Here is a 20,148-nt window from a genome sequence, read left to right on the forward strand (position 1 = left end):
ACTGGTTTCTGATCCTGCACAGGTGTTCCTGTGTGATGACACTTCCACCAGAAAAAACTGAATGATGGAGAGAACTAGAATTACAGAACATGGTGTACAAAATCTATTGAGCACAGGAGTAACATTTCAAATGGTTACACTCATTGCCTTGACAACACTGCATGAGCAAATGAGCATAAATATGCTAGTACTGAATGTATGCTGAAGCACAAGACATGAATACTACTTACTTAAAAAGTTATGTTTTTTTTGTTGTTGTTTTGTTTGTTGTCATTGTTTTTTAATTTTTAAAGCTGTGAGCTTGACCAGACATGAGCAGTCTGCTCCTGCACTTGGCGGAACACCAGAGCAAACACCAGGTGGGTTTGAAGTGAATGCTTTGATGACACAGGCAAATGAAATACTGGCTTGCTAGCTCCTGAGAAAAGCCTGTGCAAGCTGTAAGCTATCTAAAAGGCACAACGTAGTACCAAAGGTTGTAATTTCTTGTTTTGTTCTAGATTTGCCCTTTGTTATACTTAGAAATTCAGGTCTGGAGAGAGGTTGTTCAGAAGCAATCATCTACTGCTGCCATTGTCTCGTTCTCTGGTTTCATTGCCCCTGAAAACAAGCATATCTTTAGTATGGTGGCCCCAGGGGTTATGTGTGTTCAGCCTGATCTTTGACTTCTGGATTTTGAAGAGAGGATAGAAGAATGTTTTTGATTGTAGCTATTACTCTTTTCCATGCTGTATACTTACAGACACTGTAAGTCCATTATTTTGTATTTAATGACAACTTCTTTGTGAAGATGCTGCCCTTCTGTCAGGCGTGCGTTGAATAATTAATCCAGAAGGGCTCAAGTAAGTAAATAGTCTTTAAACAATTATGATTTGCTGACAGTTCTTGTTTGGCTGAGACCTTTGTAGACTGACAAATTGGAAGTGAAATTCCTCTGATTCATCTTTTTTCATATTAACACCTCAGAAAGTGCAATATTTCCAGCCAGCACAACTTCAAAATCAGAACTGATCGTCTTATTCAGTGATCAGTTAAACAGGAGAATCTTGCCACTGTGGCTGTTGACCAAGAGCTGTGGAATGGACTGGGAGAGTCTCAGAATTAGCACTGGTTATAGTACTATTAAGCTAGCCCAGTGAGACTTAGAAATCAACCAGTTCATTACAGAATGTGTGTACAGGTTGTCACTGACTCATAAAAGGGGCAAATGAAATCATAGTGTGAAGAGGAGAGATATCAGCAAATGAATGTTGCTTATTTAATGATACCATTCATCTGCTATAGGCTGGGCTTAAAGAAACTTGTCACATTAGAAGTGTCAGTCTCACGGTAGGCATTGTTAGCCATTGTGATTTTGTTAAATATGTTTTGTTATTTCAGACTTCCAGCTTTTGAGTTCCAGGCTTACCTAATTAGTGGTTTTCACCAAAAGATACATATAAAACATTGCAGGTAGACAGTAAATATTGATGTGAAAAACATCTGAAAATGTAATTCAAGGTTTTCTCAGATGCCTTCAAAATTAGAAGACAGTGGCTGTCCCTCTGCTCCTGCCCAGCATTTATAAATTCTCTGAAATCTTAATTTTTTTTTTTGAAGGTTTTTAACTCTTTGCATTGGCAGTACTGAGCATATCTTCTGAGGAATGAACCAACTCCTAAACACAGTCTGTACATCTGTTACAGAAAAGCATTTATTTTTTTGTATACCACTTGATTGAACTAGTCTTTATACTCATCTGTTTTTTTTTTTCTTCTAGATCTAGAACTAATCTTTGTGTAATCCAAATACAAGATCATACTTTGAGTTAATCTTGCTTGTAGGTTCTGTCCTAGAAACTTCAATTTTAACAGTTCTTGCAATAAGAGCTATTTCCAATAATTGACAGGATTTATATATTATTAAATGAGTACAAGTAGATTATCTTGTAATTCTGCTTCATACCAGCTTGTTTTATCACAATTATTCGTTAGACAGACTTATAAGCACACATCAGAAAATCGATCTGATACATTTTAGCAAAAATTTTTGTTAGCAGTAATAGTATTTACAGAACAAACTAAAAGTAGTGATGTAAGAAAAACTTGATTTTAGTGTTTCCCTCTTTGATTCTGTCAAAATAGATAGTCTTTAAGGTCTCTTCCAACTCAAGTCAATCTATGATTCTGTGATGGGAAGATAAACAGCTCTGTTAAACACAGGAAAGCTGAGAAATGGAATTTGGTATGCATGGTAAGTATTATTGTGCTGTTGACTGTTGGACTGGATGATCTTGGAAGTCTTTTCCAACATTGGTGATTCTATTTTTCTATGATAGCGAGGCAACAGTGGGACTGTGCCCTCAGAAAAGCATGCCTATCTCTCCTGTGACCTCATCTATGTGGAAATGGAGCAATGAACTTCGGAAGAAATTTGTGGGATACCCTGTATCCTTTTTTGCAGTTTTTCTATAACTGGTACTAATATTTCTCTTGAATTGATAGGACAACCCTCCCCAGAGAATGATAATACGATAAAAGACTTACTTCCAGAGGATGCTGGGATTGATCACCAGACTGTTCACCAGCTGATCACTGTGCTAATGAAGTTCATGGCAAAGGATGAAAGCAGTGCTGAGTCGGACATCAGCAGTGCTAAAGCTTTCAACACAGTCAAGCGCCATCTGTATGTCCTGCTTGGTTATGATCAGCAGGAAGGATGCTTCATGATTGCACCACAAAAAATGCGTGTTTCCACCTGCTTTAATGCCTTTATTGCTGGAATAGCACAAGTAGGTGAAGGCAATTATTGTCTTTTTTTTTTTCTTCTCCTGCTATTTCTCTCTGCCTGTTGCTACCACCATTTCAACACAGCTGCATTTATACCAAAATAATGCCTTCTTTCTTCATTTTCAAAGTAAAGAGAGCTGTAATTTCTTATCTCATAATGCTCTTCTAAGGCTTGATTCTTGCTGATAGAGCAGTTTGTGATCCTGGGATGAAAAATGCTTCATGCTTGCAGAATATTCTTTTTATTTGTGATGAAGCATCATCAGGTGTTGGTCTTTCGTAGGTAAAATAGAAGGTTTTAATCTATACTGTATAGCAGCAAATGCATCCTGATTCATTACCTTGGAGCATCATTGTATATTGTTAATTGGAATAATTCCTCACTTGCTCACTTTGAAGCTGATTTGTGTAAAAGTAGTTTCAGGCCTGCTATGGTTTATTGAGTGTCTGGCAGTGGTAATTTAGATATCTAGACAGTATCTTCCGTGTTTTTTTAATGTGTTTTTGAGGTTTGGATACCCAAACTTCAGTGACCAACACTGATCTGATTTTCAGTTAACACAATGTGAGTATCAGTCTCTACCTTCCTTTTCCTCTGTCTTTGAAACATCTCTGAACATCTTTGAAACATAGCTGAATTCACAATTTTTATTTGAAAAACTTTACAGTTGAATCCTGCTTCCTTTGAAATGAAATGGAGTTTCAGTAGGCTACAGTTTTTCTGTAGATGTCCCTGTTGGTTACAGGAGAATCAGAGTAGATGATCTTTATAAGGTCCCCTCCAACTCAAATGATTCTTTGATTTCCTCCATGTAGCAGGCACCAACACTAATTTGTATTTTGGGAGGATTTTTTTTTCTCGAGCTGTCGGGCTGCTTTCAGCTTTTGTCCTTGAAAGCATGTATCTTCCCCTCCCTAGCAGCATTTTTTTTTTAAACCAGTTCAGTATTGCCCCACATGGTGGCAATGTTGCACAGTTGTGTTCAGGGGGGAAGTACAGCGGTGGTAGAGCCGAGCTATGCCATTTCAGGCTCTGTATCCCAGGCTGAGTTCTGCTCAGTGTTTGCAACATTGTTTATTCCAGATCTTCCTGTGACATCTTAAAAAATGGATCTGCTCGGTTAAGACACATCTGCATTACATTATGTGCTGCGTTAAGGCTGAGTTCTGTCTTCCCTGTATGGATGATTTTTTTCTTAACTGTGTTATATAATTTTATGTCATCCTGAGAGGACAAGGCACACTGCAGGAAAGAACCATGTTTGGTGATTATATGTCATCTGTTCAACAGGGTAACCACACAAAGATAGAGGTAGCATTTATCTGTTTAGGTCTATGCACATAACAGTAAAATTTGAGGCAACTAAGCATCAAACTAGAGAATTTTATAGGGACTAAACATTATTCATCTTGTTCAGGAGGAAACTTGAGAGATGAGCTTTGTGTTCATAAATTAGACCCATCCCTTTCTTGTAATAAAAACAAAATCAGAACATGAAGACCTGAAGGAAATGGATGATGTGGATGAAGCATTTATGTCTGTTTAGATGGACAAGTATCCAAATCCACTTAAACTGGAGCACCAAATCCTCTTAAACTGCAGGAAGGCGATAGAAGATGTGCTGGAGTTTGCTTGCTCTGCTGTTGTACTTTCCTAGACAATGACCATTCTTTGTCAGTGTCAGGGACAAGGATTTTGTGGGTCCTTGAAATTATCTGATTCAACTACTGATTCCCGGACATAAAGCTTTAAAGAAAAATCACACAGCAGATTGCACAGGTAGGAATCCAGACAGGTCTCAAATATGTCTGGAGAAGGAGACTCCACAACCTTTCTGGACAGCCTGTTCCAGTGCTCAATTGCTTTCTTCCCTGTGTTAGTATGGAACTTCCTGTGTTGCAGTTTGTGACTGCTGCCCCTTGTTCTACTGTTGCTTACCACTGAAAAGAGTCTGATCTCATCAGCTCAGCTCCTGCACTTCATGCGTTTATAAACAGTGATGAGATCCCCTCTCAGCCTTCTCTTTTCCATACTGAAGTGTCCCAGGTTTCAGCCTTTCCACATAGGGAAGATGTTCAAAGCCCTTAATAACCTTTGTCACCCTCCACTGCACTCTTTCTAGGAGTTCCCTGTCTTTTTGAACTGCAGAGCCGAGAACTGGATACTGTACTCCAGATGTGGCTTCACCAGGGCAAAATAGAGGGGGAGGATCATTTCTTTTGACCTGCTGGCCACACTGTTTTTAGTGCACCCCAGGATACCATTGGACTTCTTGGCCATAAAGGCATACTGCTGGCTCGTGGCCAAACTGCTGTCCAAAAGGACACCTGGGTCCTTTCCTGCAGGTCAATCTCTAACCTATACTGATGCATGTGGTTATTCCTCCCCAGGTGCAAAACTCTACACTTGTTCTTCTTGAAGCTCATCAGACTCCTCTCTGCCCAACTCTCTAGTCTGTCCAGGCCTTTTTGAATGGCAGCATAGCCTCTCAACAAGACCTGGACAGACTGGAGAGTTGCTGCAAGACTGACAAGAAAACAATGAAAACTGTTAGTACAACATTAATTTAGAAAACAACTAACAACAAGAAGTAACCCATAATTGTGTTGTGTCTGGTAAACATGGTATATATGCAGCATAGTTTTGTCTATTAAGGCATGACCAATTTGTGCCATAATATAAGGCTATCCCTATGATGTATGTTGTGGACGTGACAATGTATATTAGTATTCTGACTGTGCAGGTTGGAAAGCTTTCAGAATGCATCTTCCTTTGTTTCATTTTACCTATCTAGCTAAAATGAGAGCCTGACAAACTGGAAAAAGTTTTTAATTGATAGTGAGACAAAGTAAGATAGTAAGATAAAATGTTTGTTTTCACTTAACTGATATGTAAACTGAATTATTTTGCTTTATCACCTCAGTGGAGCTGATTTGGTGAGCTAATCCCTGTGCTGATATTCTTTTCAGGTGATGGACTACAACATCAACCTGGGAAAACACCTTCTTCCTTTGGTGGTGCAGGTGTTGAAATACTGCACTTGTCCTCAGCTAAGACATTACTTTCAGCAGCCTCCTCGCTGCTCCCTCTGGTCCCTCAAACCTCACATTCGGCAGATGTGGTTAAAGGCTTTACTTGTCATTCTCTATAAGGTGAGTGGTCCCAAAGAGGTGCTGTTTATCTTAAAATTTACGCTTAAAAGTAAAATTTAATACATGGAACACCTAACTGTACTGCAAATGAAAGGAGCTGCAAGGTACACCTCTGATTTGCTTACCCTTTGTGTTTAATATCAGAGCTCAAAGTAATTAGGCTTTCAACTGTGCTACCTACTGTCTGTATTGTCTTTTCCATAGTTAACTGTGAAGGAAATAGATAAGTTTGAATACTGTAAAATGTTATATAAAGGTTGAAAAATTAGAAAGTTCATAAATAATATTTAGGTTTTTTAGAAACAAATTGTAACTTTTAAATGGGGAGTCAGCTTATTAGCTTATACTCTTTAGTTAAATGATGCTTCTGTGACTTTTGTTAAAATATAGGGTGTTTACACACTGAAACACAGTTGTGAATACTTTTGATATCCTTAACAAAGTTCTTGCAGTTTTACAGAGCATGCAAGGAAGTGGAGACACTAAAAATGAATGGTACCTGCAAATTGAAATACAGCATTTGGAAGATAAGAACTTTTACATTACTATGTACATTCAACAATTGGTTTTGCCATATAAGTCAAGAAAGCAATATATTAAATCTTAATAGGGACTCTATTGAAGTGTCTGTACAAAGTTGAAAACAGTCCTGCTCCTCACCATGTGTTTAGAAATGTATGATCAAAGGAAGGCAGAGGGCATCCAAGCTGACAATATTCTTGTCATTTTTTCTGTTTTACTGCCTAAATGTTTATCCATGGAGAAAAGTTGAGTTTTAAGCTGAAGTTTTTCTCTTTCACTCAACAGTACCCCTACAGAGACTGTGAAATCAGCAAGATTGTACTTCACCTAATCCATATCACAGTCAATACCCTCAATGCTCAGTATCACAGCTGCAAGCCCCATGCAACTGCTGGTCCTTTGTATAGTGACAACAGTAACATAAGCCGATACAGTGAAAAGGAAAAAGGTACTTTAAACAATTGCAATTATTTGGTAGTCATTTATTTAATCCATGAAGTATCACAGATGTTGTAGAAATGAGCAGATGTGGTCTAAAATTTCCTAAACATAATCCTCAGAATTAAGTCCAAGGTCTGATTTATCTGACAACTTATAGCCCTCTATAGCAGCATAAATAAATTCGCTGTTTCTTTGTAGACAAAGCATAGCACAGCAGTCTAATTTTTATCTTGGAGAGAGGGTGCCTTAGGCTGAGTAGTTCAGTCGCATACCTAGGTAGTCCTTGGCTTTTTTAATGAGAATTTTATCTGATTGTACACATACGTAACAGGTGCAACCACCCTTTGCTGCATTATTGCTATATTCAGATATAGGGAATGCAATTCATCTGACCAAGCATAGATATATACACACATTCTCTAGTGGTCTAGAATCAATAATCCAGTTGGTTAAAATGTACATTTCATCTCATCTTAAAGCAGATGTTGAAAGTAGTGACTTCAAACTAATTTATGGTAACATGGCATAGTACCAAATAGTAGATGTTTAAAAGTGGACGAACTTTTAAACGTGGAAAAGTGGATGAACTCAGACCTAAAGTTGAGTATCTCAGATGCAAACGTGTATGATACTTATGTCTAAAGGCAGAAGACTTGTTCATTCCTTGGAGTCTGAATTTGACTGTTAACTCTCTACTGCTTGCTAGCCATAACAGGTACTGTGATGGTGTGAGTTAGTGTAAGGTTAGGTCAAAAGTAGTCCCTTGATTTATTAAGCCCAGTCCCTACAGAAGCTCATATTATCAACTTTCTTTGGTGTTTTTTTTTCATCTTATCAATTAGTTTTCTTATCCCTGAAGCTTTAAGATGGTTGTTTCAGGACTTCACGTCTAGTAGAAGCTTCTGCCATTTTGAAGGCTAAAGACATTAATGTTCAGTTTATGTCTTCAGTTTTTGGCCATTTGAGCTGTTTGACTTCTATGCCTTCTCCTCATTCCTCAACACCAAATGCCCTTTCTCTCCATGCCCACCTAACAGAACTGACAGGGCAAAATTTATTTCTTCTCCTGAATCTTAAGGAGGTGCCTAATGAGACATATGATAAATACGGGTTTTTTTCCCCTTTCCTTATTTTTTAAGTAGCTATTTCATAGGTACTATGAAATAGTACATAGGTACATATAGGCAATGTATTTATTTTTTGGTGCATAGATGGCCTTATGTCTTTCTTCCTTTCTGTCATTTCCAACCACAGGTTCTCAAATTCAACCATAATGCTTTACTATTACTACTCAGATCAACATTTTCATAGTTCATACTATTAGATTTCATTCCATTGCTATTACCAGCCATTCAGGATTATTGTTCTTTTTTTCTTTTTCACTTTCCCATTTTATTTATTACAGACCCTGCAGTCATACTAATTCCCATCTCCTGCAATTTACATTTTCTCATTGAGCACCATAGACAGTTAATTATTCAAGTCAGCATCCAGAGTTATTGTTTCTTTCATCTAAGAAATCTGTGCTGTTAGTAGGAAAATATCAGCTTAGAATGGTAAAAGTATTGGTATGCTTTTGCTGTATTGTAGCCCATTTTCCATTTATCTCTGCTCTTTCTAACTTGAATTCATGATGTAACAAGAATGGAGATGTTCTAGCTATTTTCTGTAGGTATTTAGGTTTTTTTTTTGTTTGTTTTGTTTTTAAACAAAATTCAGATGACTCTTCAAATTTAGTTGAAAACTTAGCTGAGGCTTTATCACATTGACAGCTTTTCAAGGAATTACACTCTGTGAAGATTAATAACATTTTTTCTTTCTCCAGCAGAGGAAGACAGTGTTTTTGATGAGTCTGACATTCATGATACACCAACTGGACCTTGCAATAAAGAATCTCAAACATTCTTTGCAAGACTGAAAAGAATTGGTGGCAGCAAAATGGTGAAATATCAACCAGTTGAGATGAATGCTCAGAGAAGTATGATTTTTTTTTCTCTCATCTTACTCATTTAGAAATACAATTTCCCACTTTTAGTTTCAAATTACCACATTTCTTTGTAGAGTTTATTGCACTGCATGTCCAATGCTGTAATACAAAGTTATTTTGAAATCTCTTCAAAATGGTTTGTGTAGCTAATTTCTTCCTTTACCTTTTATAACTAACACAGCCATGCCAAATGTCGTTAGAAATTGCTTGACTGTGTAATCTTCTATCCAACGCATAGGGTTAAGCAGTCTGCCTGCATGTTGCATCTATCCAGGATGAGTAGAATTTGGACAAATCCTATTATTTCAGTGTAGGGCTTTTTTTTGTAATTATTGTTTTGTTTATCTCTTTTAATTTGTAAAAATCGATACGATATGTCTCTGAGGTGAAAAACACACATTTTAGAGTTTTGATTAATACTGGTTTTGCATTTGAAATGCCAGTGAATTGTGAGATGAAGATATCTTGCAGAAGTTTCCAACTAAGGTAGTATTAGCTCTTTCTGTTTTAATCAGGTGAAATAGAGCTGGCTGAATATAGAGAGACGGGGGCCTTACAAGACAGTATTCTACGCTGTGTGAGAGAAGAAAGCATTCAGAAAAAAAAACTGCGCTCTCTAAAACAAAAATCTCTTGATATAGGGAATGCAGACTCCCTGTTGTTTACATTAGATGAACATCGCAGGAAGTCCTGCATAGATCGATGTGACTTAGAAAAGCCACCTGTCCCAGCTGCTTACACGATACACAGGCAGAGTGATTATGGACGATCTCGGCAGAATTCTTCTACTAAAGCTGAAAATATAGAAATACAAGAAAATCCTCCTTCTGCAGAGAGTTTCCAGGAAACAAGACGACCTGTCATACCAGAAGTTAGGTTAAACTGCATGGAAACGTTTGAAGTGAAGGTGGACTCTCCAGTTAAACCTGCTGGTCCCAAGGAAGATTTAGATCTGATAGATTTGTCCTCTGACTCAACGTCAGGTCCTGAAAAGCATTCAGTACTTTCCACTTCAGACAGTGACTCTTTAGTCTTTGAACCACTTCCTCCTCTACGAATAGTGGAGAGTGATGAAGAAGAAACAATCAACCAGTTAAATGATGAGGTCTCTGGCAAAACCACTGTGTCATCTCCCTCAACACCTATCAACATCTCTGCACTCAGCCTCAGCACAACACCTCTGGTCCAGTTCAGCATTGAAGATTGCTCCAAAGACTTTAGTTCTAAGGATACAAGCAACAGCACTTCAGCAGGAATAGAGGACATCCTATCTACTTCTCCCAAAGATAAAAAGAACTCTTTGGATTTAGGTAAGCCTGAAGAACTCCATGACGTATCCTGTGGGAACTCACTAACACTGAAACAGAAGAGGGACCTGCTGCAGAAGTCATTTGCCCTTCCAGAAACGTCCCTTGATGATAACTCTGAACTCAATGTGGAGGAAATTAGGCCTAGTGGAGCAATTCCAAGTCCCAGTGTTAAAACAGTCCTCATTAAAGTTCCTGAGGATTCTGAAAACCAAACCGAAAGTGATAAACTTGGTAACAACCCAGAGTCTGATACTGAACAAAACACAGAACAAAAGCAAGAAGAGGAGACTGAGGAGTCAGAATTTAAGATTCAGATTGTCCCCCGCCAGAGGAAGCAGAGGAAGATTGCTGTGAGTGCTATTCAGAGAGAATACCTGGACATTTCCTTTAACATCCTTGACAAGCTGGGAGAGCAGAAGGAAGCAGGTGAGCTCAACTGCTGTCTCAATGGTGTATTGTGAAGGTTTTTGTAACAGATAGGTATACAGAGTAAGATATGTGATCTGGTGCAACCTGAACTAGCTGAAATTTTCCAGGTGTTTGTTTTTCACAAGGAATGTACTAGCCATGCAGGTATCATGCACGTCCAGGGGAGAGCCCATGTGAAAAAGAAGTTGGAGCTCAATGACAAAAACACTGTCCCTCATATCAAAGTTAGGGAGTGTAACTCTGTGACTTCTTTATGTGAGCAGTCCAGTCCATATTATGCTGGTCATTCTCTCTATATAGTGATTTTTGTCTCTTATTTCTTCTGCGGACAGAAGGCAGTGGAAAGCAAACTGGAAAGCAAACTTAGCACAGCTAAGAGCACATGGGATTAACTGCGGGTTGCATTTAGCAACGAAGACATTCATGTTTTGTTTTTATACTGTAGTTGGATATACACAAAGTTACAAGGCTTGTACTTAATAAAGATTTGAAGTGCTAGCATGTGGAAAACTATGGAGTACTTTTGTTTATCCTTAGTTTTTTTCAGATCATTTCAATACAAGGGTTTGTGTTAGATTCTTCAGGTAGAGAGAGAGTACTTTTTAACTGTAGAGATTTCAACTGAATGTGTCTAGAACAGTGTTAAAAATGTATTCTGCTGCCTCTTCTGTTTGGCTATTTCTTTTCAGGATTTTTCAGAGATTGGATTTTTATCAGTCTGTTTAAAAACATACATTAATTATAGAATCAAAAAATCCTCCGGGCCTCAGTTCTTTGAAGAGAAGAGTAACACTTACGTATGCTTGACCTCACTTATTTCTCAGTTACTTCAGAGGGAACCATGGTATAATTTTCCATTATGATTCATGAATCTGTGATATCCCAGTTCTAAGAGGAGAAATCATTCAATGTGATTGTAGCTGCGCTGTTACATTTGTTTGAGGCTGAGTGTCCCATTTGTGGTACCAGTAAGCTGATGAACTGCTGAAGCTTTGTAAAAACAAAAGAGCTAAGTGCTTTTGAACCTTTCACATAGGTTCTTTGAGAAAAATGGTCATTAAAAGCATTTGGATTCAATTTTTTTTTTTTTTTTTTTTTTTTAATTAACTGTAAGGACCACTAGTAAGTTTTCATGAATTCCCTAACAAAAACATCCTTGAAACATCTTGAAAGGACTGTCCCAGTTCTGAAACGCCACATGGAATCTCGGGTTTTAACATATACCGTAGTCATTTGTTAGCAGGTATCTACATATGTCATCCAAAGGGGACATCAGTCACAATGACTCATTAAATGCTCATTTACGTTACAGTCGGTTTGCATAACTAGGTAATTTAGTTACTTGGGTAGTTTAATGTGTCTCATGCATCTGTTTTCCTTTGTTTTAGCCTTATGAATTAATTTATTTGAGAATACATTTGTTGTAATTAATTTAAGTAGGCTTAATATCACCATCCACAATCATAATACAGTGATTGTAAGTTGAAAGCCTTATTTGAGCTTTGTCATCCTGTTGTACATCCATATGTGTTAGAAGGGCTTCTGACACAAGTGATTTCTGAATTAAATACACAAATGGTGATTGTTTCTTCAACCACACGACTGTAGGATTCAGAATTTCATGCCTGAGCCTCTTTACAGCGCGGATACACATTTGCGTGTTGGTGGTCCTGTTAATTAATTTGTGAGCAGGATCGAAAACAAACTCCATGTGCATTAGTTATTTCTGAGCTCTAAATGGACATATGTACAAATCTCCTTCAAAAAGTGATTTTAAGTAATAGATCCCTGTGCATCTGTAAACATTACCACTGAGTCCTTTTAGAACTTTTAGCTGCGAATACCAGATGGTGAATGGATGATTGAAGAAATGTGAAAAAGATATCTAGCGTGAAAGCAAATGGAAAATATTTATTGATTCTGAACACTGACAGTTTAAGTAAAATCTCTATGTAGATCCTGCTGCGAAGGGGCTTTCAACTCTGGAAATGCCAAGAGAATCATCTTCTGCACCAACCCTTGAAGCAGGTGTCCCAGAGACAAGTAGTCACTCTTCCATATCAAGTAAGTGCATCCCTGATTCAAGAATTTAATTTCTTGTTGTATTTATACATCAGATACATATCATATATGGCAAATGCCTCCCTCTGAGTTTTATTGATTCTTGGAAACATGGCTGTGCTGGACATCATTAGATTTGTTTAATCTATGTCGAGGATGTTAGCAATCGCTAACCACAAGATTTTCTGTTGAGACTTGGCAAATTTGTGAAATATGGTTTGCCTGATTTAGGCTAGGTAGCAGATGAAAGCAGAATTTCACTGAAGCTAATGCTTATTTTACAGCGAGAGAAAACACTGTCAATTGTATATGCACAGAGAAGAGGATGAGAGCTTCACAGAACTATTTCTGTGGTCTTCATCATATTTTTTGTTTTACCATAGGAAAAAAAAAACACACTACAAATCTCTTGCAAATTTGTAAAGTGGTTTTAAGTGCCACTCAGCTGAAATGCATTAACTTCTTATCTGGCAGTCCTATACTCATCTTAGGGGAAAGTGAGCAAGGTTGATTGTAAAAGTTATTGTCACATGGCTTAATAGAACAGATGTAGTTAAGATTGGAAGGTGGAGGCATCTTGGAATAGTTTAACAAAACCCAGAATTGCATGTCCATCTAGGCAATGTTAAGTAAGACACCTGAATGTTGATGGGACAGCATCTGTAGGTAGAAGAAAAGGAAGGGGAAATGATGATCTGCTTTGATAGCAGTGAGCTGCTAGATTGGAGTATCAGTCTTATTAAAAGATGATGTTATTGTGGCATGCTAGATTAGCTCTTGGAACAGTGGTTTCCTCTCTGGTTTTACCAAAAGCATCTTGAGAGATGTGCATTTCATAGAATTGAACATTCATCGTCCACTTAATGATAGCCTGAAAAGCAGCTAAATAACCACCAGTTAAGACCTATCACTGTCTGGTATCAGTGAGTGCTCTGTGTTTCTGTAAATTCCAGTGAAATCTGGAGTAGTATCTATATCATACTGAGCAGTTCAAAATGGCAGGAAGCTGCAGGAAGCCCTGGTAGTTGCAGCAGAAATGGAAGCAGCAGCAGCAGGTGCAGAATAGATTAAGCAGCTAGAGAGGTCCCACGGGGTACGTGAGGGTGTTTCTGAACCACAACAGTTTGAGTGTGCAATCCCACTGTACAGCAAAGTCAAGTAAGTGGAGCAGAAGCCTGGCCTGTCTGAACAGGGAACTCTGCCTGGAAATAAACTGGAAAATATCTGACCTCTGCAACTAAAGCCTGGGTTCACAGTAGAGTACAGAGCTGCAGTTTGCATCTGCAGGAAGAAAATGTGAAATGCCAAACACAACTTGAGTCTACTGTGGTGTCAGACAACAAAAGAGGCTTTTTCAGTTTTGTCAGGTTGGAAGAGCAGGAGGAGGTCACCTAAAAAAGTAAAGGGAAGGGAACAGTGGAGGCTTAATACCTTTTATTACCTCAGTATTTAACTTGGGCTGCCCAGACCGCAGAATTGGAGAACCATGATTAGGGGTGCACTGACTTCCCATCTCTGGTCACCAGAATTGTAAGGGACCAGCTGTGTCAGATCAACATTTAAGCTTAACTTACTAAGTTCATGGGGCCAGGTGGAATTCACCTTTGTTTATTGAAGGAGTTAGTGGATATTTACAGCTCAACTTCTCTCAACAATATACTTCTTTCCATGTGCCTCAGTTTCCAGCTGTAAAATGGAGCTTGGATACTTCCGTTGTGTCCCTTGTATATTTTGACTGAAGTATTTTTGGCCTTTTACTACATGCCTTTACAGTGCTTTGCATAAGAAGTCCTGGTCAGGATTGTGCACACAAGGCACTTTGTAACACAAACAGATAACGTTGCTTGTTCAATCAGTGCTAGACCACAGAAAGCATGTCATTAAATTGCGATAGGAAGATACTGCCTTTGGACTTCCTGGGGAGAGAATTCCTCAGCAAAGTGATTGATCAGATCAACAACTAATATATGAAAGACTTACCAAATAATATCTGGAAGTTATTTATCCCTTCATGATTCACAGGTTTTCTGTGGACCGCCTGATCATAAACCGCTTCCTGCCCTTTGTCACCAGTCAGTCATAGACTGGAAAAGTCACATGCTGGTCCACAGCAGTCAGCCTGGTTCCAACATGGTTCAAAGGCTAACAACTCTCTGGATTTTACATTTTTGGATTTTCTTTTTTAATTCCTGGTAATTGAGATCATTGTACATGAGAAATCAGGTAAATAACAGTAGAAATACAAGCCTACTTAACAGTAACCTGAGGATGGGAAATGTGCATGAAATTTTTAAAAATTCTAACCACAAAAGCTGTTAAGAAAATTCAAAGAGATAATTTTCTAAAATTTGGCAGTCATCTGCACTCCAAGCAGTCTTGTCAGTTCTAACATTAATTGCCATTCTTTCATTAGGAAATGCTGTACTTGATAAAGTGATAAAATGTCTATTTAAAATTCTTGCTCTGAAATTGATGAAAATTATACTTTTTTTTTCTGTGAAAAACAGCTGCAATATAACTTAAAAAGTAAAACACGTAATAAAGTCCTGGCCTGGTTCCATTCCAGAAATTTAGTTATACAGGGACTACTTTGCAGCAGTGCTGTACTTGTACCAAAAATACCAAATGAAGTGCACTCTGATACGTTGAAAGGATATAATAAAGTAAAACTTAAAATACTTCACTTAGTAAAATAGCTTGCGTGTGAACTTCCACTGAATAGACCGAGTTTAGGATAAAGGCACTCAACCTCTCAGTTTTATTTGTAGTTTATCTCATGTCTGAGCTTCTTCATCACAGTTAATAACATGAAGGTCTGGGTTTGTTTTCAAAACTTAGCTAGGTACTTCTGGATTTTTAAAAGTGATTGATACTACTTGATATAACATTAATATGGTTTTAAAACCATATTAACAAATGAAAATAATCATTAGAAAATTTTGATTTGTTGTCCTTGCTGTTGAGCCTTACTAAGGAAGGCATTTAAACGTAGGCTTATGGCAATATTTGTAAAGCTTTCCTGAATGGAGATGCATAGTTTGTTCAGTCATAGTCTCTGTCTTCATACTCTGAAAAATGAGTTTGATTTCTGTGGTGAAAATATATTATATTGCTCATGTTCAGCTAGCAAAATGAAAGTGTTTCAGTTATTCCATGTGATTTTTTCCTTATGAATGGAGGGAAGTAAGAAAGTCAGGAATACTATATGGTTTATTTCTTTCTCCATTTAAGCACTCAAAAGACACATGACCGAAAAGTCTTAAATAAGAAGTCCACAAGTGTTTTTCTTTCTTTTTTTTATCTGGAAGCATTGTCTAGTGAGACAAACCCATAAAATGATGTAGTAATGCTCATGTAAGTGGGTATTATAAATGGTCAGATAAGGAAATGACAAGGGCTTGTTTCTCCTTGGAAGAAGAATGGAAGGGCAGTCATGAAGTGGACCCATTTTCAAAAGCATGCTGGCTTTACGTTTTAGAAGAACGTGCAGATACTATGCCTGAGGCAAGTATTTAGGAAGCCTCTGCATGAAGATTGCTGATGGAACACAGTAAGCAAAACAGATTTTTTTCCCTACTAGTGAGCATAGATACAGTAATCCTCCATACTTTGCTGGGAGGAGACCGCGTTTCCTTTCTCAGTACATAGTGCGTGAGCTTATCACCTATCGGCGTGGGAACTTTGGGGTATCTTACACTGCACAGATACCTAGTATTTTGAAGAACTTGTGATATTTGGTGACAAAAAGGCACTGACAATTGGCACAGTAGATAAGATCCTAGATCCAAGTCATTTATGATATGTCATTTGGCCATAATTTTACCCTGTGTAGCTGTGTGAAAAGTGTGTATTGACTCGAGCAGGATCCTTGAGCAAGCAATTCATATCCTATCTCTATTTACCTCATACTGGCTTGTAAGTTCAGGAAATAAGAGTAGTTTTACGTGTTGTTTGAGCCCTTGAAATCCTTTTGCATTTCTAACTTGCAGCTCAGTTCAGACAAATGAAAAGAGGCTCTTTGGGAGCTCTGACAATGAACCAGCTAATGAAGAGGCAGCTGGAACACCAGTCTAGTGCTCCCCACAATATCAGCACTTGGGATACTGGTGAGCTGCGTTTATTGTTCCTTATTTTTATTTCTTAAACCAATTACTTTCTGTATCAATCCATTAGAAAAGTAGGTGTTTTTATTCTACCTCTGCAGGTAAATAATCAGTCTCAAGTCTAAAGAGAAATCTGCATAGTAAATAGCAGATTCTCACCTGGTATGAGTTGGGATATTTGGGATGTAGCCCCTCTGGTACAATGGTGTCCCCATAATTTTTTATACTGGGGACCTAGCCAATTGAAATGGAAGTATTTCTGTTGATTTCATTAAGTATAGAATTTCATCTTGATGCATGGAATCATTAATTTGCATATATGTTTACAATGGTGTTGGTACACTAAGGATTTGCACGCTGTACTATCCAGTTTCATTTCCCTGTTTAATGAAGTTTCTGTCAGCTCATGCTGAACACCTGAAGTTTGTTTTCCATTCACTGACCCTTTTTCACCACTCAAGATGAAAATAAAGCAGACAATGAAAATGGAAATAAGCACATAATTTCCTCATTCTTCATGTGAAGAGTTTTACTTTTTTTAAAAAAATCTTCTTTAAAAATTGTTCTCTTGTGCTCAAATTGACAGCAGATACCACTAAACAATGAATTAATTATAATTTGTATTAGAGACTTGATCATTCATTGCCCATCTTGATGTTAGTGACATTATGGAATTGTGCTTATGAACATATGAGAAGGTCTACATGTGTCCAGAGAAAAGAATGCTTAAAACCCCTTGTGTAATTTAGTGTGTTGAATGAATGTCTACCAGTTCTGGACAGCTGTGCTCAAGGTTTTGCTTAATACAGTCTTCAGCCTCCAGTTCCATCAAACAAAATGTTGTATCTGAAACATGGCTAAAGGCATAGCGTATACCTCAGGTCTTTCCTTTCTGATGGTTCAGTCTGCCAAGTGGCATGCTCAGCATGAGATCCTTAAATCATAAAGGGGAGAATTTGTCATTAGTAGCAAAGGTTTTTGTCTTATCGGCAAGTAAGTTTGTTTGTTAAAGAGACTTAGTTGGTATCACTTCAAATTTCAGATGGGTTTTTAGAGATTAAGAAGTTACTAATGTCCTTCTGTGAGAAGTATTTATCCTACATTTCAGAATAACAGGTCAATACTCAAAACCATGTAGGAGTTCGATCTTGTTAACCTTGTTCCAAACCCACTAGATTTCTTCATAACATCTGCTACTTTTCTGCCTAACATTCATAACAACTAAAGGCCTCCAATGGTGGAGATACTAAGTGTTTTCTTCCAGAAACCTTTGCATCTCTCGGTCTCCTTTTCAACCACTAGCTTTAAAGTAAAAACACTATTTGGGCAGATTAATTTTTTTTCAGGACAAATGGTCAGTTTGACTGCTAGTCATTTCAATGTCACACTACAGTTTTGAGACTCACACTCAAGTGTAACAACTGTTATAATGCAGAATTATATGATGCAAGCTTGGTCCATGCATGCTTTCTATTTTTTTAAACACGGGTAGGTACCATGCTTCTCATTTCTTATTTCAAACCTTTCTTTCTCAAGCTTGTTATCTGTACATTAAAATCATTGCATGTTTAGCATCTGTCAGAACAAGCTATACATTAACTTCTAGTCTATGGTATTTCTAAACATCTATTTTTTATTATTGTGGCTCTTATATTCCATACCTTGTTGAATCTTTACAGTTAGCTCTTCATTTCTTGTTTAGTCGGATTTCTCAAAATGCCTTCTTTGGTGTTTTGTAATCTGTTACTTTTCCTTTGTGGACTTCTATTTTTCCATTCCTCCCTTTTTCTTTTGCTCTTTCTATTGTTAAAAATTACCTTTTTTTTTTTTTTTTTTTTTTCCCGCGCCCCCCCCCCCCCAAGCTGTTTTATTTATCTTTTTCTTGGTTTAACTGTTTATATCTTCTTGTGCTGGTGACATACTGGATTCATAGTGATGGAGACTGAAGTTCTGTATTTATTCACAGAGCAGATACAGCATGGAAAGCGGCTATGCAATGTACCTGTTTGCCTAAACCCTGACTTGGAGGGACCACCACTAAGAATCAGAGGTTAGTTCAGTGTCCAGTTGACCTGATCTCTCTGCAAAGACTACTAGGAATGTTTTCTCATTAGTACCAAATACCAGTGAATTTTGTGTTCCATTCAGCTACCTTAAAGCCCTCAACTGTCCTGCAGAACAAATTACTGAGAAAGTATTAGATAAATCTCTTCATTCAAGACAGGGTCAGCTGATGAGAGGCACTGGCTTTCTGCTAGTGTTTTCTCTGGCTGGGCTTGTGCTGTCAAGCTGGAAGTTGCCAGTTCAATATCCTCATAGCCAAAGATGTACAGATTTTCTTACAATCTTGTAGTGTGGCAGTGACCTATCTTCTTCCAACTAAATTGTGGTTTTTTTCTTCTGCTCAGTAAAAGAGTGAAGGACATTTTTGAGTAGTTGAATTCTATCCCAACATTGTGTCCTGCATTATGACAGCTATTAGTACTTGCATGCTGCAATAGGCCATCTATGTGGAGAAGATGACAGTGAACTTCTAAATTCATGATAGATCTTGATTTTTTGTTAAGGGAAAAGTAATTGGCTGGAAATATATGGAAAATCTACTTCTATTCCTTATGTTCTGGATGATGTCCTGCATTTCTGGAGAGTATTCTGGACTTCCTGGAGTGTCTGTTTACATCCAGATAATTCTCAGGGAACAATTATGAAGTAGTGAACTCTGTATGTAAAGAAATATTTTTTTTTCTGAGTAAGATATCGTCATCTTGTGAAATCAAACCTCAGCACTTTTATTTTCAGTTCAAATATTATGGAATCTTCTGAGATTCTTATTTTGCCTGAGAGGTGCTATTAAATTTGATTTTCCTGTAATAGCTGGGATTATCTTATCAGAAATTCTTTCTGAACTAAGCATCCATGGGAAGCTACCTCCATAGTTAAATATTGTCAGAACATGCTAATGTTAATGTTAAGTTTGAATCTGCAGATGGAAAGAACCAGAAAGAATGTTGGTAGCATTAACATGTAATTGAATTCAGATTAGATAGGCATAGATACTTTTCTAAAAGTTGATTAAAAAATGTGCTTGTCATAGACAGATCTTTGGAATGAGATGCCTTTGGGGCAGCTTATACACAATGTGATGGTGTCTATCAACTGAGTTCTCTGGATTCATTAATGGAGCTGATCTTTCTGGCAACAGTTGTAAATCAGTCTCTATCATGCCAGCTATACAATGCGCAAACATATTTTTCCAAAGGAATTAAATCTATCTTGCTAACCTGGAGGATGAAACTGCCAACAATATTTAAATGACCACTGAAATGTACCTAAGATGAATGACATGACCTATATATCACCATAACTTTAATAGA

General features: G+C 37.6%; 1 protein-coding gene across 3 annotated transcripts in view; it reads left to right on the forward strand.

Annotated features, from left to right (window-relative positions):
- UNC79 (unc-79 homolog, NALCN channel complex subunit) overlaps positions 1-20,148 on the forward strand; it is a 96,437-nt gene that overhangs the window by 39,671 nt on the left and 36,618 nt on the right. The window contains exons 27-35 of one of the 3 annotated variants that reach the window (XM_042814807.1): positions 294-359; positions 2,484-2,770; positions 5,739-5,921; positions 6,729-6,891; positions 8,713-8,862; positions 9,387-10,607; positions 12,567-12,674; positions 16,661-16,777; positions 18,741-18,824. In XM_042814807.1, the coding sequence (XP_042670741.1) occupies positions 294-359; positions 2,484-2,770; positions 5,739-5,921; positions 6,729-6,891; positions 8,713-8,862; positions 9,387-10,607; positions 12,567-12,674; positions 16,661-16,777; positions 18,741-18,824 (2,379 nt within the window). The remainder of the gene's footprint in view (positions 1-293; positions 360-2,483; positions 2,771-5,738; positions 5,922-6,728; positions 6,892-8,712; positions 8,863-9,386; positions 10,608-12,566; positions 12,675-16,660; positions 16,778-18,740; positions 18,825-20,148) is intronic. The other 2 variants (XM_042814808.1, XM_042814809.1) reach the window with 2 other exon arrangements.

This window comes from Centrocercus urophasianus, unplaced genomic scaffold, assembly GCF_019232065.1.
Source record: "Centrocercus urophasianus isolate 14NV4802_14NV808 unplaced genomic scaffold, USGS_Curo_1.0 seq_14, whole genome shotgun sequence".
In the NCBI taxonomy this organism is placed as follows: Eukaryota; Metazoa; Chordata; class Aves; order Galliformes; family Phasianidae; genus Centrocercus; species Centrocercus urophasianus.